The following is a 23900-nucleotide window of genomic DNA, read 5'->3' as shown; positions in this document are numbered from 1 at the left end:
AAAAATTATCTTTATAACATAGAACACTAGCTTGAGGAAAAATAACACAAAAAATCCACTTCAACCATTCTTCTCTTCAGGTATTAAATCTTAAGTGATTGTGAAAATACTTCTATTCATAGGAAATTTTCAGTGCAACTATGTTGGCAGCACTCACTAGTTATTCCATTTGTTGCTTAATCCTAACAGGGCATTAAATAAAAACTTTGGTACTGAGTAAATGGAGCCTAACTCAACAACATCAAATTAGTTCTCTTCACTTACCCTTGCATAGTGGAATTCAACTCCATAGAGTTCTAAGGTACGTGCTGTGTTCAGGTAATTAAATTCTGCTTCTGCAGGAGATAAACCTCTGTAAAGACATTATGTTAAAAATTATACCAATCACAAATATGGCCAAATTAGAAAAAAAGCTTATTTACCTGGAAATATTTCAGCATTCTAGTTGAACCTTTTATAATACACCATGCATGACTACTCCTCTTAGTTCTGTACAGTAATATCTAACTTACCTGGAGGGTACATTTTCAGGAACACAAATCATTATTTCGTAGAATATTTTATTTTCTAGAAATACAAGAACGCACCAGGGGATGTGGAGAAAAAGGAACCCTTGTGCACTGTTGGTGGGAATGCAAACTGGTGTAGCCACTGTGGGAAATAGTATGGAGGTTCCTCCCAAAATTAAAAATACCATATGATCTAGTAATTCCACTACTGGGTATTCACCCAAAGAAAATGAAAACATTCTTTCAAAAAAATATATGCACCCCTATCCTTATTGCAGCATTATTTACAACAGCCAAGATAAGGAAGCAAGTCAGCATCCATTGATAGATGAATGGATACGACATGGTTTTCAGCCATAAAAAAGAATGAGATCTTGCCATTTGTGACAAAATGGATGGACCTAGAGGTTATTATACTGAGTGAAATCAGTAAGACTAAGCAAGACAAACACCATATGATTTCACTTATATGTGGAATCTAAAAAAATTAAGAAACAAAAAGCACAAAACGACCCATAAACACAGAGAACAAACTGATGGTTGCCAATGGGGATGGGCAAAATGATGTGAAAGGAGTAGGAGATACAGGCTTCCAGTTATAGAATGAGTTAATAGTGAGGAATCATTAGGCACAGCATAGGGTACATAGTTAATGGTATTGTAATAGCGTTGTATGGTAACAGATGGCAGCTATATTTGTGAGTGTAGCATAAGGAACAGACTTCCCCAATTACTACGTTATATACCTGAAACTAATATAACCGTGTGGCAACTATATTTTTAAAAATGGATGAGGTTTTAAAAGTCCCTAGCTGTTCTTATGGCTGACAAAGTCATTTACTCTCTGACAACTTTTTAAAAGAAGTGTTTTTCAAAATTTTCAAAATTTGGTCCATATACTGTATCTGCATTTAAATCACACAGGTGCTTCTGAAACATGCAAACTTTGAGACAACTTCCAAAGCATGCTTCTTAGAGTATGGTGTACAGTCAGGTGTTGATTCATAACAAGTACAGAAACTGAGAGAGTCAAAGTCTTTTATATTTCATAGCATTTTGGCAGAGTAATTTCAAGTCTATTGAATCTAATAAGAGAAACAAAGACTTGTAATTTTTTACGTCTCTATTTCTCCATTCTACTTTCCTAGTAATTCACTTTTATTATATCTTTCAGAAGTTTCATTCCATGACAGATTGGGGAATAACTGGTCTTTCATCACAGATAGTTTCAGAAGTACTGCTGTATACATCTGATATAGAAGGGATAACATCCAAATTGTTTATATTTAAGAAATGTGCCAGGTGATTCTTATGAACACAAGTTTGAGAACTACTACTCTAGCAAAGGCTTTCAAAACAGATTTACTCCTATATTATATGTGCTTCTAAAAACCTTCGTTATCTGATATTATCTGACGATAGCAGAGCAAAAACAGCAAGTTACAAAAGCAAAGATATCAACCTTTCACTCACTAATGATACCAGAAAAGGAAGCCAAGAGCCTGCCAATGCACGATCATAAAAATGGGATTCCTAAAAAAAGCACATGTACCTCAATTTTCTATAAAATTCAGTTAAGTTAAATAAATATTCTACCTCCCCACCCCACCCCCTACTCCTCAGTTAAACTGGATGATTCTATTTTTTCTTTGTTTAAAGATCTGAGGATCATTTCTTTAAACCAAATACAAACATATAATCAATACCTTGTCAAACTTTTTCCTTACAGAAGAGATTTTTCCATTACTGGCAATTTTTTTAAAAAAATCTGGTTTATCTTTAAATGCTTGATTTGGATATGCTATGTGTAAAACTTTTATTACACATGGCATTTTTACTGTTAGACCAAAATAGCCCCCTCACCGGCATTAGGCCAGTCTATTGAAATTCTCATTTTATTAGTCTTATTTTATATCAGAGGTCAGCAAACTTACTGAAAGAGCTAGACAGCTTTGCGCAGTGGCAGTATCATAGCCAATGAGGTTTATCTGAGGCGCGATTATTGCTAATTGAAAAGAGCTAGATAGTAAATACTTTAGGCTTTTAGGTCACATGGTCTCTGCTACAACTACTCAACTCTGCTGTTATTTGAAAGCAGTCACAGACCTGAGGACAAAAAGGCAATCTATGCTCCGTTAAGTGTTCATCTATGGACACCAAACTGGAATTTCTCAAAATTTCACATGCCACAAAATGTTAATTCTTCTTTTTGTATTTTTCTCAAACATTTAAAATGTACAGACCATTCTTAGCCCATGGGCCATACAAAAATAGGCAGTGGGCCAGTTTGCCAACCTGTTTTAGATACATGGGTCATTACCAAATGAAATAAGTTTCCTTACTATTAAGAGCTAATATTTCTTTAGTGCTTACCATGTGCTGGGCACTGTTCTGAGTACTTTGTATATAAACTCACTTAATCCTTACATTAACTCCAGAGGTAGATACTTTTATTATCCCCAATTTACATATAATGAAACAGAGAAGCAAAGTTAGAAAGCAATTTGGCCAAGATTATAAGAGTGTTAAGTTGTCTTAACCAGAATTTCAGACCAGGCAGTCTGGTTCTCTAGTTCAAACTTTTTCTTAGCCAATAAGCAATACTGCCTTAGTTCCACTGTTGAGCATTTTGAATTGCATGTTAAAGCAAAAAGTAAACCAATAAATAATATTATTTTCTATTCAAAGCAATAAATCTCTTCTTGAAACAAATTATGTCACAAAAAATTAAGACTCACAAAATATCAAAGTTGAATATTGTTATGAATGAAAAAAACGCTACTTTTTAAAGGACTTTTAAAAATTAATTTATATTACATAAGGTTCCTTTTCTCCTCTTGGCTCATTACCAAATGATTCATTTCACATAGCTAAAAGCTAAGAAGGAATCGCTAAGTAGATTGATCTGTAACAACTGATCTGTGAACATACTATTAATATTCTAAAATTCCTTCTTAAAGAACTGTCAACTTTACACAATGGCAAATATTTTCCTTCCTTTCTTTCTCTCTCTCTCCCTCCCTCCCTCCCTCCCACCCCCACTCCCCTCCTTTCCTTCCTCCCTCTCCCTTGCCCTCTCTCTTTCCTTCAGTTCGCTCCATGTCCAGCATGGGGTCCAACAGGGGGCCTGAACTCACAACCCTGGGATCAAGACCTGAGCTGAGATGGAGAGTTGGAGGTTTAACCAACCGAGTCACCCAGGCGCCCTAATAGCAAATTTCTGTTTACATATAGTTTTATGGTTCTCACTAGAAATGAAGGAAAGCCTCATATATTCTATGAAATTAGCTATTAATTTTTTTTAGTATAGACAACCCACATTTCCTTACATCAATTCTACTATTTTACACAACAGTAACTGTTCTGTATTAAGTAAATATAACAATCACATTAGAAATAATTTAAATCATTTCTCTAGAAAAGATACCATTAAGAAGTTAATGAAAAAGCATAAAAGTAAAGAAATCCTTACGTATGTTGCTGATGTAATTTTGCAATTTCTTTTTCAAAATCTTGAGGTTGATTAGGAATGAAAGAATAATCTGAGAGGTAGCCTGGCAAGTTTTCTGACTGATTGTAGTCTCCAAGTTCAGCTATTACATGGAAGGAAAGTAGTCACAATTTAATAAACACGTTCTGTAATTCTGATAGCCAAATCAGCAGCAATGTCATGAATTCCATTATTACTTCTGGAAGTAAAATATTTGTTTAACTGCTAGCTACCATGTAAGCAAGCTATTACAACACACTTAACATTCTTCTAGGTTTCAAACAACTTCAGAAAAGCTTTTTTTCAGAAATCTAAGTAATTGCTAACTAACTGAACGTTCCATTATATTTCCTTTGCAATCACTTTTTTCTGTATAGTAACGTATGTCTAAAGAACTCCTGCATTAAAGGCACTGTACTATCAACACAGACCATGCAATCACATGCTATGTGACTCAGGAGTGGGTTGATACTTACACTGAACAGCAAATGAAGCCAAAAGGGCAGCAGTATTATAAGGACAGGGCAATCTAATAAAACAAAACAGAAAATACATAACCCAAGGTTAAATACAATAATTTCAAAAGCACTGTAATTTTTGTAATACTATACACATATGAAGTTTCCATGACTTACATTTTAACTATAAGTAAAGAATTTATCTGATGAAAAAAAATTCATGCTGCATGTAACCATCTTTCAATAAATCATTCGTTTGCAATGATCATGAGTTACTTAAATAATACACAACTAAAAGTACTTTTAAAGCCCATTATTAAAAATTTAAAATAGCCCACCTTCCAGTAAGAATGTCTTGTTTAATTTGCAAAAAATACTGGTACCTTAAAAAGAAGAGCAAGAGATAGCATTTAGCATTTACTGGAATTACAACATTTAGGGTTTAAAAATTGTATACTTATATTAACTAATAAAATTGAAATATTTAAATATTTGCTTTTATAATCTACATATTAGCACATAAAGATATTTTTAAATAAGCTTTCATACATTCATGAATCCCAATCTTTAAAATCCTTTGACAAATGAAATTCTGTACTTCAAATAACTTGTTTCCACTAGCTTCTATTATAAAAACTTTAAGAGTTACGTGACCGAGGGAGATTAGGGAGAATATTCTAAATATTGGTGTTTGTAGAAATTAGAACTGGGAAACACAGAAAACTTGAGTCAGAGACATAGGAGAGCTGACAGTAGCAATGCACTAGAGATCAAGTGGAGAAGTCATCCCTTCTGCTGAGACAGAAGGCCAGCTGCAAAGACAGGCCTATGGTCATCTCATCATTACACTGTCGGAAGCTGCTAAATGTAGAAAAGCACCTTTCCATTTTCATTTGAGTTAAGAAAGCTCTCTTTAGTCAGAAACAAAACAAAACAAAAAACTTAAGCTGCCTTCCCTACTATCAGAATTGCCAAGTACCCAACTTCCTTTTAAAACCAACAAAAATATAAATTTCTATTAAAAAGAATGCTGAGATTTCTTATAAGATGGCATTGTCTTTCTGTCCCCACTACTGGGGTTAAGTCATTCCCTCAGAGATGTGCCAATGCTTGCAACAAGTCACCTATGATGCGTAACGTTGGCAGAAGACCAAATTTTGTGGCTTTAAATGCTTAAACAGGGAATTTTAAGACTTTATTTTACCCCACTGAAAAAAGCATACACACTCCAAGAATCAAAAATCATGTCTAACAATTTTAGTTGTCTGGCTGATTAAAATTATCAAAGAGCTCCATGACAATATTCAAATTACCAAAAAACATAATTAAGGCTTTCAGAGAATCAGATATTCGCTAAAACTTTTTTTAAAAGTTGATACAAATATTCGGCTTCACATATTAATGAAGTACATAAACTCCCTGTGAGAACTAATATGTAATATTGTAAATATTACTTACTTATTCAGTGTAAGACAATATATTTCTACCTAGCTTCTTGGTTTCATAATTAAAAGTTAAAGGTTCCTGGTAGGAACCAATCTTTAGTTAAGATTGAAAAGGCATGTATATTCTTGACATAATATTGTAAATCTTACACAAATAATACCTATGCCTGCTGAATTTTATTTATATACCACCCAGTAAGGACTGACAGAGTGGAAACCAGAATTCAAGTCCTAAGCTAAACCAGCTGGTGCTCTTTAGCAAATTACTTAAAATTTGGCTGAGCCTTAATTTCTATATTTGTAAAAAAGGAAGTAATATCACTTGTCTAGTATATGTATCCCACAGGCCCTAAATAAGGTGATAAAAACTCAATTTTTAAAGACAATTAAGACTTTTAAGATAGATTAATAATGTTTGAGGTAAATACAGAAATGACGTGTTTAATAATTGTAAAAATAATACAGCTTTTCTAATCCAGACAATAACCAATACCATGAGCACTTATTATGTATTGAGTATACCTAAGCACAAAAAAGGCACCAAAGAAATGTCATCTGTAGTGTCATGACTCCTGAGAAAACTCCACTTCTAAGGATGCCAGCACCTGCTAATACCAAATGACCTGTAGGCTCTATAGGTCCTTTTTCCTACGACTTATCTAGAATGGAATCTCAAGGTAAGGAGGTGTGGCATGTTTCCTGTTTCATGGGTTTAAACTAGTCCTTAAAATTTAGCAACTGTAGCTGAAGGTGTCATATTATTATCATGACCACTGCATTAACGCTACCCAAGCACTAAAGTTTTAAAGGGGTATTTCTTTACCCCTGGCTGCATATTAGAATCACCTGGGAAGCTTTTAATAATGTCTATGCACAGGTCCCATCTGAGACCTAATTAAATCAGAATATCTCAGGGGTATGACAAAGGCATCAGCATGTTTTAAAGTTCCCCTAAGTGATTCTAAGTTGTAGTGAGGGTGGAGATTCACTGATATACTCTATGGTAATATAATGAAAACTAGCTACTTAACTCATTTTACCAAATACCACCAGTTACAAGATTCTAGGACATTCTATTATAAAGGACTCTTGAAAGAATACATTATTTTTAGTGAGAAAAAGATAATCCTCTAGACAACAGACTGAGCACAAAGTAATTGCTTGATTACTACCAAACTTGGCTTTACCTTCTACTTCAGGAAGATATTACAACTTAATTATCCTTGAGATACATTTATTCCATGATTATGTTTTAAACACAGGCTATAAAACAATCAACACATTCAAGCTCCATTAAGAAATTCAAAGACATTATTTTGAGTGAAGTAAATTATGACTATGGCTCCAAATGACAATATTTTAATTGCTATGCTAACAAACCTTTCATAAATATTAAAAACATTAGAAATCCAATTTTATTTTTTTTTATTTTTTATTTTTTTAAAGATTTTATTTATTTATTTGAGAGAGAGAGAATGAGAGACAGAGAGCATGAGAGGGAGGAGGGTCAGAGGGAGAAGCAGACTCCCCGCTGAGCAGGGAGCCCAATGCGGGACTCGATCCCGGGACTCCAGGATCATGACCTGAGCCGAAGGCAGTCGCTTAACCAACTGAGCCACTCAGGTGCCCCTAGAAACCCAATTTTAAATTATTGGTCTTTTAATTACAAATATTTCTTATACATTTAAGACTCTGATTACATAAAATATGTATTATGGAATACTTTGCTACTTTATTTCAGGTTACATTTACCAGGAAATAGTAAAATGCACTTAAAAATGTTTTATAATTCACAATTTTCATTAATTCAGAGTAGTTTTCTTGAAGTTAAGCCAAAATTAGGAAAAGTTTTACAATACTAAGAATTATTTATTAAAATAAAAGATTTTGTTAATTATTTAACAACAACAAAACTTGACTGATTAAGAGCTACCATATTAAACTGAAGGTTATTCATATAACACAACTTTGCTTTTCAACATAAATTACCTTGGAAATATTATTAGTTTTGAATGTTAGGACTGCCTAATCCAGGGCCTACATTCCTAAATTCTTTTAGAAAAAAGGTAACACCTTGCCCTCAACAAACACACAGAAAAGGACTCTCAAGAATGTCAATCTAACTCTACTTACTTGGTCTACTGAAAACCCTATTTTATAAACACCTGAGGATTGGCAGATACAGCTAAATATCTTTAATTTATTCTTTTGTTGCTCCACATCACCACAGTATTCTAAACAATGGCCAACATGGTAACATCTCACAGCCCATCTACAGGTAGCTTTAGGTACAAATTGCTAATTTAGCACCTACCTTTTAGAGTAATTCTGAATATAATCACTGACCTATATTCTTATAGCTGAGACTTTTATGGAAGGTCTTACATGCTAATGTTTTCTTTAGTCTTTAAAAAAAAAAACTAATTACTAATTCTTTCAAGCAATACACAAGATTCAAGTACAGATACCACACTATGATTATTCCCATTTCTACCTTAAACAGCTCACGTAATTTTCATACACTTTCAAAATACTCACCTGGGTCATTCTTCTGTACACTTTGTCAAGTAGAAATGACAACAAAATTAGATCATGACTCAAGAGCAGACTTAAAATGGCCAATGAAGTGGGCACTTAAAGATCTAAGTGTGCTAGCGCACTCCCTGCCAACATCCTTTATAAAAAGGTATCTGTTCACATGAAACTAACACAATGTATGTTAATTATACTTTTAAGGAAAATGGTAGGGGTGGAGGAAAAAAATAAAAGACTTTTAATCTTAGCAAAAGGGAACTACAGATTCTATTTTCAGAGGGAAAAAAAAGGTACCTGTTGACCATTACTCCTGCACATAATGGTTATATATTTTTCTAAATTCTATGTTCTCCTCAATGGAAATAAAAAATATATATATAGAATACACTTTTACATAAAAAAAAAGCAGACACAATTCTCACTATGCAGCATCACTTGGATACAATTATAATATCATCTGATTACCTCAATTAGTTACAGCAGTACTTCTTAACCATTTTTTACAAGTAGAAAAATCTAATTTCATATGGTTCAGGAGGCTGCTTGTGGCTGGATGGGGTGGTCTTGGGGTTCCAATCTCCTAAAGCCCTCCCAGCCATCCAAGACGGAAGGAAACATGAAAGATCTATAACCCATTCTGTGTCACGGCTGGGAATCTCAGAATTACACACCATGACAATCTACATCTGCCTAAATAATTTCAAAATTTCGCAATAGTTCTGACAATATTTTCAGGAAAAATATGCTCCATAAACCCACCTTGTGTATTCTTCTTGTAACTTGTTGGGGTCACTTACAAAAAATTTGACTCTGAAGTTCAAACTGTAAGGAGATCCTCCTAGAATTAATAAAAGCAGTTCTAATTAATCAGATTATATTAATCCTTTATCTTTATAAAGTATACTTGTAAAATGTCAAGTAAATATGTATGCTCACTCTTCAGCTGCTTCCTTATTGGTTTGTTTGGATCCAGCCACCTCTGAAAAATAAATAAATAAGACTGATTTCTTTTTCCTTGAGGAACTAATATATCAATTCCTGCAAATCTGTAACATCTGAAGATCAATGCTAAAAACTGCATTTTGAAAACAGTCTAGGAAAAAATAATCAATTTACAGATATTCCTATCAAGTATAACAAAATTATACTAGAATGTACTGAATGTATTTGTGGTAGCTCTAAGTTTTTTATTTGAATTTCCCATGAAATTATATAGTATGCAATAACCTCTATTCTAAAAAGAAAAATGCTTAATAATAGCAATCTGAAGTTATTTCTGTTAATTCAACTATATTATGTAACAGTGTGGCAAGTTTTTAAAATTTTTGGTATCTTTCATAAAAATCTAGTTGACCTTATACTCTCATTCAGACAAAATCTAACTACACATCATGAAAATATACTCTTGAGAAAAAAATTCTTTTCTTTTATTTAAAAAGTAGGCTCCATTGGTATGCAGGGCTTGAACTCACTTAAGACCTAAGCTGAGATCAAGAGTCACACATTCAACCAAGTAAGCCACCCAGGCACCCCAACCCTTAGAAAAACTTTCTAACTTCTACCCTATTCCTTCAAAAATAAAACTATCTTCCCCTGCCCCCCCAAAAAAACCCCACACTGATTTTGTAAGAGATAATGTTTAGTTTGGGGAAGGACTGATTTTTAGGTGTGAGAATTTTAAGTAGCCTCAACACTTCCAAATGCCAGTTAAGCTCTACTTCAGGAAAACTATAACTAAATTCAGACTGCCAACACGTTTCAGTTAAAACCAACGTTTCAGTTAAAAAAATTAGAGAACCCAAAATGAGTATTAGATGTGGCAGTACTTTCAAAGCACTACATAAATATCAACTTATGTATCATTATGTATACAACATACTCCTACCACCCATACTTGATTCCATGCAGAGTACATAGATTTTAATAACAAATGGCTAAGAGTAATTCCTGAATCTTTCTTTTCCACCATCCACAACATCCAACACATTGAATCCAGCTGATCTACGTTCCAACTATACCTTGAATTTAATAGTTCTTCTCCATCCACTCTGCCACCATCCTTATGTCTGGGATAGCTCTGGCCATAGCCTCTTTTTTTCTTTTTTTTTTTAAGATTTATTTATTTTAAATATAGAGTGTGTACGCATTGTGCACGCACAGGGGAGAAGCAGAGGGAGAGAAAGAGAGAAAGAGAAAGAGAGAGTCCCAAACAGACTCGGAGCTGAGCGTGGAGCCTAACAAGGGGCTCGATCCCATGACCCAAGACCACAATGAGCCGAAACCAAGAGTCAGACACTTAACTGACTGAGCCACCCAGGTGCCCCGGCCATAGCCTTTTAACTGCTGTCCCTATTTTTTTTTCTTACCAAGTTCTTCATTCTCCATCCCAAAGCTAGAGTAGTCTTTCAGAACATGTCACTTCTTTGCTTAATAGCTCTTGGTAATTTCTCAGTGCAAGGTCCAAAGTCCCTATTAGTGCTTACAACATGACTTCTTTCCTCAATTTACTAAGCTCCAGCCATAATGGCTTCTTGTCTGTTTCTCAAAGATGCCATCCTAGGGTCTTCAAATAAAGGCTTCATTATGCATAGAATGTCCTTCTCCAAATTTCCCATGGCTGACTCCTTCCAATACCTTTTAAGTCTCAGTTTAGACGCTACCTCTTTGGAAAGGCCTTCACTGGCCATCACTGATCACCCTACCAAAAGTATGTCACAAAGCTCCTATTTCCCTATTTTCTATAAATAGGCAAGGGATATTAATTTCCTTCATAACATTTTCTTAATCATAATGTTTGTTCTGCCTTTTTATTGCCCATCTCCTTCATTAGATTATGAACTCCATGAGGTAAGGGATAAAATCTGATTCATTCAAAGCAGACAGTCAGCACGTAGACACAGGGCTTGGCATATAATTTGTATTAAAAAAAATTTGATAAATGACTGACTAAACCTGCTGAATGACTCCACAACTGGCACAGGATGGGGGGGATCTGTTTCTGTGCTAATAATCAGCTGGTTTTCACCCCTACTTAACACATTTGTTTCCCCTGTATATCCACCCATTTTCCATCTTCCAACCCATCTCTATTGTAGTGATTTAATTCTTCATGTTTTCTAGAAAAAGTCATATACTACATTCATTTTAATGCTTGTCTATAATCAAAATTTAGGCTTGGGTAATCTATTCAAAGCCTGTACTCTACATTCAGTACTCCTTTAAAATATTCTAAAATAGTATCAGAGATACAAACACATTTACATCCACAAATAGATGTTGTATAACCATCAATACTAAATGTCAGAACACTTGCATCACCCCAAAAAAGAAATCCCATACCTTTTAGCAGTCAGTCTCAGTGCCTCCCACCCACCCATAGCCCCCTAGCAACTACTAATCTACTTACTGTCTCTATTATTTTGGACATTTCATATGAACACAATCATACAACAGGTGGTCTTTTGTGTCTAGCTTCTTTCATTTAGTGCAATGTTTTCAAGGTTCATCCATGTTGTGGCATTTAACAGTACCTCATTCCATTTTATGGCTGCCATTTAGGCCTTTTCTATCTTTTGGCTCTCATGAATTACACTGCTATAAACATTCATGAACAAGTTTTGTGTGACCATATGACTCAATCTCTCCAGTGTATGTCTAGTTGGTATTATATGCTCATATGATAACTATGTATTTAACTTTTTAAGGAACTGCCAAATTTATTTCCATAGTGGGCTGCAATATTTTACATTACCACCATCTGTGTAAAAGGGTTCTAATTTCCTTGTATCCTCATCAATACTTGCTGTTGTCTTTTTAATTATACCTATCCTACTACGTATGAAGTGGTATGTCATTCCTTTTAATTGATAAATTATATTCTACTGTAATAGATAAATTATACTCTACTGTATAGATATACAACTTGGGTTTATCCATTCATCCGATGGTGGACATGAGTGTTTCCACTTTTTAGCTATTATGAATAATGCTGCTATGAACATCTGAGTACTAACTTTTGTGTGTGGACATTTTCGTGTTTGGGTACATACTGGGAGTGGAACTGCTTACAGAACTTTTTTAAATTACATCTTGAAACCAAGTATTGTAAGCCATCTAATTTTGTTCCTATATAAATGGGCACTGAGATTATATCATTACCTATATTTAGTCATACACCATAATCTGCTGTGCCCAAAACTGCTCTACCAACTGAATTACTATGCTGTATCTAAGAGTCTTCATTGTTTGCAATACAAGATATATGAATTTAAAATGTGGTATCTTACTAAAAGTGATTAATACCTATCAAGTATAAATAGCTAATAGGAAGGTTCTGATTCAAGATAGCAATGTAGGAGAATCCTAAACTCACCTCCTCCCACGGACACACTGAATCTAAAAGCTACATATGGAACTATTTCCTCTGGAAAAAACTTCAAAACTAGATGAATGACTTCCTCCCACTGGGTGAAAGGGAAAAAAACCCATGTCAAAGGGGGAAGGACAGGCCAAGACACAATCTCACCATAAACCACACCCCCAGCATGGTAACCCACAATCAGGAGGGAACTCACAACCTCACACTTCTCCCTGAAGAGCAAAGGGTTTGAACCACACATCTGGCACCCCAACTTTTAAGACCTGCACCTGACAGATGAACACCCAAAATCTCCAGCTTTGAAAGTCAACTAGAGCCTGTGACCCCAAGACTCCCAAGACTAGAGTAAACTGAGGTACAGTTTTTAAAGGGTTAGTGCAAATTCACCTACCCCAGGGCAGAGCAGAGGCAGCTGACTGAAAAGTGCCCAGACTTTCTACGAGACAGACTTACTTGCGTATCTTAAAGCACAGGCCTAAAGACATCTAATTTAACACACATCTGGGGGTGCCTACTGAAACACTCTCCAAAGATGGAGGCCAGCAAGTACCATCTTTGCACCCCCGCTCTGCTTCACTCCAGGTCACTGGTATTTCCTGTATATTCCTTGTCTGGCACCCTGATTTTTTCAATTGCCGCCCAGGAGACACCTCTAGATTGCTTGGCTCTGGTGACCAGTGGGGCTAAAGATTGCAGATCTTGGAGAAAGTTCTTAACCAGCTACCACCACGGTAGGTACAGCAGAGAGGCAACAGATTGAGGCACCCAGTCTTTCTGTGATGGAGGCCTATTAGCCTCTCTCATAGCTGTGGTCAGAATAGCAGGCTTCCAATTAAACACACCTCTAGGGGTGCCTGGGTGGCTCAGGCGGTTGAGCATCTGACTCCTGGTTTTAAACTCAGGTCATGATCTCGCAGTCATGGGATCAAGCCGTGCATCGGGTTGGGCTCAGCAGAGTCTTTTTCAGATTCTCTCCCTCCCACTCTGCTTCTCCCCCCGACTTGTGCTCTCTCTCTCAAATAAATAAATACAATCTTACATACACACACACATCTACGAGCTGACTGTAATCCTCTCAAGAGACCTCAGAGGGCAGGTACGATCTTCAAATGCTCCCTCTGCTGAGCTCCAGATCACTAGGGTCTCCCAGAGCAGAACTTGTCCACATGTCTGCTTCCCAAGGAATACCCCTTGACCATCTGGTTCTATTGCCCCCCATGGCTTGTGTTCATGGCTCCAGTTGGGACTAATAACAAATGGAAAAACAGTTCTTGGTTGGCCACCACCCCCAGGGCAGAATGCAGAGACAGGAGAAGGAAACACACCCCCAGTCTTTATGTGTAAGAGGCCTCTTTGCTTGTGTTGAAGATTCGGCCTTAGGGGCAGGCTTCTAGTTTGGCACATATATAAGAACTTACTTAGGCACTCTCCAGGGAAGGAAGATGGTGGGTGCCATCTTTGTACTCTCTTGCCCCACCCAGGTTGTTGGGGTTGCTAAGAAAGGAGCTTGTGTCTGCTGCCCAGAGAACACACCCTTTGATGGTTTGGCTCTGAGGGCCAGCAGGGCTTGTGTTCACAGGTGAAAGGGGGACAGCAGCAAACAAAAAACAGTTCTTAACTGCCTATCACCCCAGGGCTCAGCATGGAGGGAGCAGACAGAAAAGTCCATCTCCCAGTATTCCCCTAAAAAAGGGCATATTTGCATACTTTAAAAGCTACTGTGGAGGGTCAGGCTTCCCAATCAGCCTGAATCTAGGTGCTGACTGAGATGCTCCCCTTTGAGACACTGACAGGTCTTGGCACACCTTTTAACTACTGGGAGCCACTTAAAATAAAATAGATTGCTTGGGAAATCATGAGCTAGGGCAGGGGTGAATAATAAGGTTCAATACAAGGCCATTTCTTTGAGACTGGGAGAGGTGACTGATTTATCTAATGCACAGAAACCAACAGGGAAAGTAAAGCAAAATGAAAAAACAGAGGAATACTTCCAAACAAAAGAAGAAGAGAAAGCGTCAGAACAAGACCTTAATGAAATGAAGTAAGTGATTTACCTGATAAAGAGTTCAAAATAATAGTCATAAAGTTGCTCACCAAGCTCAAGAGAAGAAATGATGAACACAGTGAGAATTTCAACAAAGAGATAGAAAATATAAGAAAGTACCAAAAAGAAGTCACAGAACTGAAGAATACAATAGATGAACTGAAACATACATTAGAGGGGTTCAACAGCAGACTTGATTGAGGCAGAGGAAAGGTCAGTAAATTCAAAGGTAAGATAGTAGAACTCAGAAAAAAGAAAAAAACAATGAAAATGAGTAGATAGCTTAAAGGACTTATGGGACAATATCTAGCTGTTCAGTATTCATATTATAGGCCTCCCAGGAGTAGAAAAGAGACAGAAAGGAGCAGAAAACTTATTTGAAGAAATGGCTAAAAGCTATCCTAACCTGGGGAAGGAAATAGACAACCAGAGCCAAAAATCTCAGAGAGGTTTTGAGAGGTTTCCAAATAAGAGGAACCCAAAGAGACCCACTGTAAGACACATTTTTTTTTCTCAAGGAGAGAATCTTAAAAGCAGCAAGAAGGAAAGAACTTGTTATGTAAAAGGGAAATCCCGTTAATACTGCCAGATTTTTCAGAAGAAACGTTGCAGGCCTGAAGACAATGGCATATTCAAAGTGCTGAATGAAACAAAAAAACTGACAACCAAGAATATACGGCAGAACCGCCCTTCAGAACTGAAGGAGTGATCAAGAGTTTTCCAGACAAGCAGAAGCTAAGGGAGTTCATCACCAATGGATAAATGTTAAAGGTACTTCTTTAAACTGAAATGAAAGAGCACTAAGTAGTAACAAAAAACCAGGAAACTATAAATCTCACTGGTAAAAGTAAGTGTATAGTAAAATTCAGAATAATCTAATGTCATAAAGGTGGTGGATTAATTACGTATTAAGCCAGTATGAAGGTTTAAAGATAAAACTAGTAAAAATAACTATAACCACAATAACTTGTTAATGGACGCACAAAGTAAAAAGATGCAAATTGTGACATAAAAACATAAAGTGGGGGGAGGGTAAAAATGTAGAGGTTTAGGATGTGTTGAAACTTAAGTTGTTATCAACTTAAAATAGACTTAAAAATATAAGTTGCTTTACGTAAGCTTCACAGTAAGTACAAAGCAAAAACCTACAGTAAATACACAAAAGATAAAAAGAAAGGAATCTAACCATATCACTACAAAAAATCATCAAATCGCAAAGAAAGAAAATAAGACCCATCTATCTATATGCTACCTACAAGAAACTTGCTTCATATATTAAGGATACACAGACAGAAGGTGAAGGGATGGAAAAAGATATTCCATGTGATGTGGGGAACAAAGGAAGAAGGAAATGCATATAAAATTAAATTTTCTTATAACCTGCAGCCCACTGACAAATACCTGAGGCAGGCAGAGTATGACATTCCTCCAGGAAACTCCAAACTGTCTTAATGTTTTTTGTTTTTTTTTTTAAAGATTTTATTTATTTGACAGAGAGAGAGAGAGAGACAGTGAGAGAGGGAACACAGTAGTGGGAGTGGGAGAGGGAGAAGCAGGCTTCCTGCGGAGCAGGGAGCCCGATGCAGGGCTCGATCCCAGGACCCTGGGATCACGACCTGAGCAGAAGGCAGACGCTTAGCAACTGAGCCACCCAGGTGCCCCCAAACTGTCTTAATGTTAAGCTTTGCTAGAGATAAAAACAGTATTAGCTTGACTAGGCCTCCAGGATCCTGTCAGTCTTCCTTAGCATATGAAAGTCCTTTTGGAAACTTCCCTTTGTTTTTACTTCCCCCAACTCCAAAGTATATAATCAGTTGTTCCTTACAATCCCAGGGTAGCAGCTATTTCTGCCCAGGAATCCTGTCTCTGTACTTAAATAAAAACCACCTTTTTTGCACCAATGACGTCTCAAGAATTCTTCCTTGGCCATAAGCTCCTAACCCCACCTTCAAAACCGTATCACATGCAAATGGAAACCTAAAGAAAGCTCGGTAGCTATACTTATATAAGACAAAATAGACCTTAACACAAAGACTACAGTAAGAGACAAAGTTATTATATAATGATAAATGGGTCAATCCAACAAGATATAAAATTTGTAAATATTTATGCACCTAACAGAGCATATAAACATATAAAGCAAGTATTAACAGACTTAAAGGAAGAAATAGACAGCAATACAATAATAGTAGAGGACTTTTCTTAAGATTTTATTAAAAATAAAAAAAAGATTTTATTTATTTATTTGAGAGAGACAGAGATAGGGACAGAAAGCATGACAGAGATAAGCAGGCTCCCCACTGAGCAGGGAGCACCCATGTGGGACTTGATTTGAGGACCCTGGGATCATGACCTGAACTGAAGGCAGACTGAGCTACCCAGGTGCCCAATCAGTAGAGGACTTTAATATCCCACTTTCATCAGTGAGATCATCCAGACAGAAAATTAGTAAGAAAATATTGGCCTTAAACAAGAAAGAGCAAGTGTTGGTGAGGATGTAGAGAAAAAGGAACCTTTGTGCACTGTTAGTGGGAATGTAAACTGCTGCAGCCATTGTGGAAAACAGTATGGAGGTTCCTCAAAAAATTAAAACTAGAACTTCTATATGATCCAGCAATTCCACTCTGGTATTTATCCAAAGGAAACAAAACCACTAACTTGAAAAGAGATACCTGCATCCTTGTGTTCACTGAAGCATTATTTTACAATAGCCAAGATATGAAAGCAACCTAAGTGTCCACTGATGGATGAATGGATAAAAAAGATAGGGTATGTATACACACACACACACGCATGCACACGTGTGTGCACACACAGGAGTATTACTGAATCATAAAAAAGAAGGGTATCTTGCCATCTGCCAATTGACTTTTAATGGTATTATGCTAAATAAATCAGACAGGGAAAAACATTATGATCTCACCTACAAGTGGAACCTAAAAACACAAAACCCAAACCAAAACCCAAACCCTACCAAAATGCTGAACTCTTAGATACAGAGAACAGGTAAGTGGCGGCCAGAGGTGATGCGTAGGGCAGGTGTGAAATGGTAAAGGGAGTCAAACAGTACAAACTTTCAGTTATTTTATAACTGGAAGTCCTTGTATGTAATGTATAGCATGGTGACTATAGTTAGCATTTTGTATTAATGATAGTTATTATATTGTACATTTGAAAGTTGCTAAGAGAATAGATCTTAAAAATTCATCACAAGGAAAAAAATTGCAACCATATGGTGATGGATGTTAACTATACTTATTGTGATCATTTCATAATATATACAAATATCAAATTATTATGTTCTATAACTGAAACTAATATAATGTTACATGTCAATTATATTTAAATTAAAAAGAAGAAGAAATAGCTGTTAGGGATGAGTACTTCTTCATCAACTCTATCAAATCCTGAAGGAATTTCTATTAGGCCTGGAGTTCTGTTCACAGTCTTCTCAAAATTAACTGCTCATTCTTTTCCCTTTGTAGAGTCTACTGTTAAATCTTCAAAATGTCTCATATTTGCAAGTTAATTCTGTATCTTCTAAAACGTAGTATAAAAAAAAACAAGGAGGTCACATGATTGCCTGATAAACCGTTTTATTAAAATATTCTGTGCTTGTATTATTTGTTGTTTCTATTAATGCTGAAGCATTAAGTCTTCTACAGCATCTACTCTATTTATCCTAACCAGTGAGCTTTTTATTGTGACAATTACATATATATATATATATATTTTTTTTTTTTTAAGATTTTATTTATTTATTTGACACAGAGAGACACAGCGAGAGAGGGAATGCAAGCAGGGGGAGTAGAAGAGGGAGAAGCAGGCTCCCCGCTGAGCAGAGAGCCCGATGTGGGGCTCGATCCCAGGACCCTGGGATCATGACCTGAGCTGAAGGCAGACCCTTAACGACTGAGCCACCCAGGCGCCCCATGACAATTATATTTTTAATTTCCAAAATCTTTCATTGTTCCTTTTGCATGGATACAATATCCTCTCTAATCATGCCAATGTAAATTAGAGTCCTTTTGTCTGTTGATAACTTAGTATTTATCAAGTATTTACTATGTTTCAATCATGTTCTAAGCCCTTTCCATGTAAAAAGTCACTTCATCTCCACATTAACCCCAAGAATGATACTATTTCCATTTTTATAAATTTTTACAAAATATTTTATAAATATTTCCATTATTTCTATTTTACATATTTCCCATTTCCATTAAGTGTAAAATTTGCTTACTTTGGTGCATCTCTTTCTGTTGGCTTTCCTCAAATGTTGGTATCTATTTTGTTGAGTGCTTATTTTTAAGGCTAAAATTCCCTGCACGCTCCTTTATGAATCTTTTACGTGCCTGCCTACTTGTGGGGAAGAGACAGGATATATAGCTTGACTCCGGTAGTTGGTGAAAGGCAGAGAGACTGTGCTGCCAGTAGGGTATAATAGCTAGCTAGTCTCCTGGGCAAAGGGGATTTTTTTCATTTCACTGGGTGTCACCAGCCCTCTGGGACACTGACTTGCCTCTCTAATTCACACTTGGTAAACTTAGGGGTAAGTACTGCTAATTGCTTACCACATGGCCAGTGGGTAGGGAATGACCTGATGCACCTCGCTGCTGCTACAGCAGGGGACCTCCTCCCAACAATCCCCTGAAGTCTCCACAGCCTCACCACCCTGCTCCCCAACCATACCTTGCTCACCACTGAATTAGGCACACCCCTGGAACTCCTCCCATTCACAAACTGTGATCTTGAACAAGTTATTTCACTTCTCCATACCTTTGTTTTTTCATATATAAAATGAGGGTGGTAGTATCCAGCTATGTTGTTAGGATTAAATTTGATAAGATTAAAATACTTAGTGCACAGTGTTTAATGGACACTTAAATAATGTACACTAGTTTGCCATCTTGCTGCAGAAACATTATGCTTTTTAAAATAGAATGCTTAAATATTTAAAAAAAAAGAATGCTTAAATATTTTTAAATAAGATAAATACAGGATTTCAAAATGTGTAAAAGCTCACCTTTGAAGCAAGCCATGCAACAATCACACACACACACACACACACACACACATAAATGAAATGAAAATGAAAAATGAAATGAAATTAAACAACAGAGTTAGAGAGGGAACCAGAAGTAGGATAGCTACTTGAAATTGGATTAACAAAGATACTCTTTCCCTTGCTTTCTGATGCCAGGAGGCTCCAATCTCCCAAAATCTTCAGTTTGCAATTCTATATGCCACTGTAACCAGGGTGGTATGTCTAAAACACAAGTCTTATGTAACTTGTATAAAAAAACCTTTAGGTGAGTACAATGTTACAGATTAAAAAGTATTCCATAATCTGGCATACTATCCAAACTTCATTTTAGACCCACATTCTCCCCTTGCTCTATATTCCATTGATTATTAAAATTTTCTTTCAGTTCCTCAAATACAACATTCCTCATCCTCATTCTGGAACATTACACATGATGCTGATTGTCTCTGAAACACTTTTCTGCACCCCAAATCTGTCATGCCCTCCCAAAATGGAACAGGGTTAAAAGAGACCAGAAAAAAAATCCAACATTCGGCAGACTACCAAAGAGGTTTATACAATAGGTAGTAAAAGCCTAAGATATTACAGTAAAACAGATGAAATATAAAATATGAGAGATATACTGAGATATGTGAGATAACATTTTAGCAATCACATTGTCCTAAAATAAAATGCAGCTTGTTGAAATAAGAGTCATCCTCTATGTGACTTTTCCTATAGTTTCTCAAACCCGATGAATTCAAGAATTTTGAGTGTGTAAAAAGAATCTCCAAAAAACAGAACAAGCTATTCGGTATGAATTACTTCTTACTTCAGTAATCTTAGTTAGCCTATTGGGTTAGAGCAGTGATTTTCAAAATATGATTCCTTGGACTAGCAGCATTATTATAAGCAGAACTTATTTGCAATGTAAATTATTGAGCTTCACACCAGACTTTCTGAATCAAAAACTCTAGGCACAGGACCCAGAAATCTGTATTTTAAGAAGTATCCAGGTGGTTGTGATATGTTAGGTTTGAAAGCCACAAGGTTAGGGAATATAGAAATGGTAGTAAACAGTAAAAGATCCTAACCACAACACAAAGTATCAGAAGGATGAAACTGTAGAAAGAACAAGTCAACAATAGTTGATAAATGTACTCTTTGTCCCACACTAATGGACACTAAATCACTTTAGGGACAAAAACCCCCAAAAAACAAAAAAAATAAATGCACACGAATAATGTAATTGGAGGGTTCCAATGAATATCATACTGATAAAGGCCAATAAGGAAGAGCCACTTTAAGTGCTTATAAAGAAATTATGCATAATGAATTGTAACCACATTACTCATTATTTTGCGCACTCGACAAACATTCACTGACTACTACTATTAAACCATACATTATGCTAAGAGCTAAAGCTGTGATAAATAGGTTTTAATGGAAACAGAAGAAATTTTGAAAAGACAAAGCTTTTAAGTAATTTTGTTTGTTATACTGGAACTCCTTACCCAGGAAGATTGTAAAGAAAGGGATAACCTACTATGAGTCCATATTTGTTATGTACAAGTTCACAATAAAACATTTGGTGCTTTTTAAGTTTATCAATTATAAATCCAATTAAATTAATTTCAATGTTTATGTACCTAAGGGAACATTAGCTCTTATCCTCTAAAACTATTATGCACACACACACGCACACACACACACACAGACACGCAACACATACATATATACCTAATATATATATATATATATATATACACACACACACACACATATATACACATTTATACAGGGGCACCTGGGTGGCTCAGTCGGTTAAGTGTCTGCCTTCGGCTCAGGTCATGATCTCGGGGTCCTGGGATTGAGCCCTACATTAGGCTCTCTGCTTGGTGGGGAGTCTGCTTCTCCCTCTACCCCTCTCTCTGTGCTCTCTCTCCCTCTCTTGCTCTCTCTCAAAAAAATAAATAAAATCTTTAAAAATATATACATACATATATACAGGTATATATTAACTAAACAGTGAAATGGAAAAAATCTGAACTAAGGACTGACAAGGATTAATTCTCACAGAAATAATCAAATTCCTTTTGATCTATGCTGGCAATTTTATTGCATGGATACCTCCTCTCCTCAACATGTTCATTTTTATAACTCTTGTGCATCTATGTATCATCATCTCTTGAGAAGCAATATTTTGTGGTAGGGAGAGTATACACTTTGGAGCCAGATGCAAGTTCAAATCCTTTCTCATCTACTTAATTATCTATGTCATTAGACAAGTTTTGTAAGTCTCAGTCTTCCATCCTAAAAATATTTTAATGATACATTCATAAAATTGAGAATTTGGTTTATAAACAAGTCCATAATAGATGTTTTATAAATTTTAGCCCCTTACTCCTTTCTCTTTTTCAGAATGGCATCTGTCAGTCCATTAATTATCCTCAGAGTCTTGATGTATTTTCATATTGACAATCAGAAACAGGACATAACTTACAACATTTGTGCTGTCTACGGGCCCTTCCATGGCATTTTGGCATTTCACAGATTCTTCTGAATATTTAAATACTGAAATTGTAGTACTGTGGGAAAGACCTACATGGGGAGCTGTGAGACCCAAGACTAGTTTCATTAATGCGAGCAAGTAACTTGGGCTTTATCCCATTGGATTGGGATAATTTCTCATGAAAAATAGGGTGTTAGGCGAGCCTCGGTGGCTCAGTTGGTTGGGCGACTGCCTTCGGCTCAGGTCATGATCCCAGAGTCCTGGGATCGAGTCCCACATCGGGCTCCCAGCTCAGCGGGGAGCCTGCTTCTCCCTCTGACCCTCTCCCCTCTCATGCTGTTTCTCTCTCTCTCTCAAATAAATGAATTAAAAAAAAAAAATCTTAAAAAAAAAAGAAAAATAGGGTGTTAGACAAGATCATTTCTAAGGCTTCTTCTGGGTCCTTGAAATTTTAATTCTAAATTTTGGGGAAGAATTATTTTAGATCATTAGCAATTGGACCCTTGGACCTAGGAATATATCTTATTTGGGAAGGAAAGCTCAAGATAGAAAAGTAAGACAAAATAAGAAAAAGCAGGGGACTGCAAAAAGATCAACCCAGCTAAAAATACCTCTGCTTCCCCATATTCATCCTGCTGTAACTGCCTTAGAATAAAAATGTCTTCCTGTATACAAATTATGTAACAGGATTTCTTATCTCTTATAATATATGTGATCTCAGTATTAGCCCTTCTAGAATATTGTGTCACAAGTAATGGTTTTTCACACTCATGGCAGAGACAATGGTGGTGAGTAGCTGCTCTTTGTTGTCTTACCACTTCTCTGATCAATCTATAGATAGGTTTCCAGCTAGAGGGTTGGGCCTAGAACTGTCAGCAAGATAATCTAAGAAAATTTTTTTATTTTAGCTCAATGTTGCACTAAGTGAGGTATAGCAGACACCTTTGGGGAATTTGCCTGGTTCACAATTTAACTTTCTGGGAAAGACTGCATCACTGACATTTCTACTCACTTCCATTTTCACATTTGTTTATTCATCAAGAAATAATATTCCTCCTCTAGGCCCGTATAGAAGCTCTAGCCCCTGGTGAAGGCATCAACTTATAGGGAAAATTTGTTTTTATTTCAGTTCAGTACAAAAGGACTTCTTTGCACTAAGACTAGCTGGCTCTTGCTTTCTTTTATCCACATCATCCTCAGTTTTTCATACAAAACCAGTAAATGATGCCAAGAAAAAGTAATACTTAACATCTCATATGTACTTCCCGTTAACCATTCATTCAGAAACCTAGGATTCCGACTATGAGAGAGACAGAACAAGAGATAGAGAGAAACTTACTTTCCACATAAGAGTTTTTTATTTTCTACAGCCATTTTATTAATATGCCCTTACAAACTGATTTTAAAGCACTGATCCCAATTTTCTAAACTATATATACAAAAGGTCTCCTTCAAAATAGCCATTCTCCTGTACTAATCAAGAAGAGTACCATATTCTTTTGTAAA

The 23900-nt window shown here is 36.1% G+C and overlaps 1 protein-coding gene and 1 pseudogene across 5 annotated transcripts in view; one reads left to right on the top strand and one right to left on the bottom strand.

The window, feature by feature from the left end:
• PTPN4 (protein tyrosine phosphatase non-receptor type 4) overlaps positions 1-23900 on the bottom strand; it is a 230079-nt gene that overhangs the window by 116452 nt on the left and 89727 nt on the right. For 4 of the 5 annotated variants that reach the window (XM_032412092.1, XM_032412078.1, XM_032412098.1 and 1 more), the window contains exons 4-9: positions 9374-9416; positions 9197-9296; positions 4796-4840; positions 4476-4528; positions 3982-4102; positions 265-352 (exon numbers count right to left, since the gene is read on the bottom strand). In XM_032412092.1, coding sequence (XP_032267983.1) covers positions 265-352; positions 3982-4102; positions 4476-4528; positions 4796-4840; positions 9197-9296; positions 9374-9416 — 450 coding nt within the window. The remainder of the gene's footprint in view (positions 1-264; positions 353-3981; positions 4103-4475; positions 4529-4795; positions 4841-9196; positions 9297-9373; positions 9417-23900) is intronic. The other variant, XM_032412100.1, reaches the window with a different exon arrangement.
• Positions 2458-2698, top strand: LOC116638441 (annotated as a pseudogene).

Source organism: Phoca vitulina, unplaced genomic scaffold (assembly GCF_004348235.1).
Source record: "Phoca vitulina isolate PV1807 unplaced genomic scaffold, GSC_HSeal_1.0 scaffold1, whole genome shotgun sequence".
NCBI classification, from domain to species: domain Eukaryota; kingdom Metazoa; phylum Chordata; class Mammalia; order Carnivora; family Phocidae; genus Phoca; species Phoca vitulina.
Note: the sequence above shows the minus strand (reverse complement) of the source record. Positions and strands in the feature narration are given on the sequence as shown.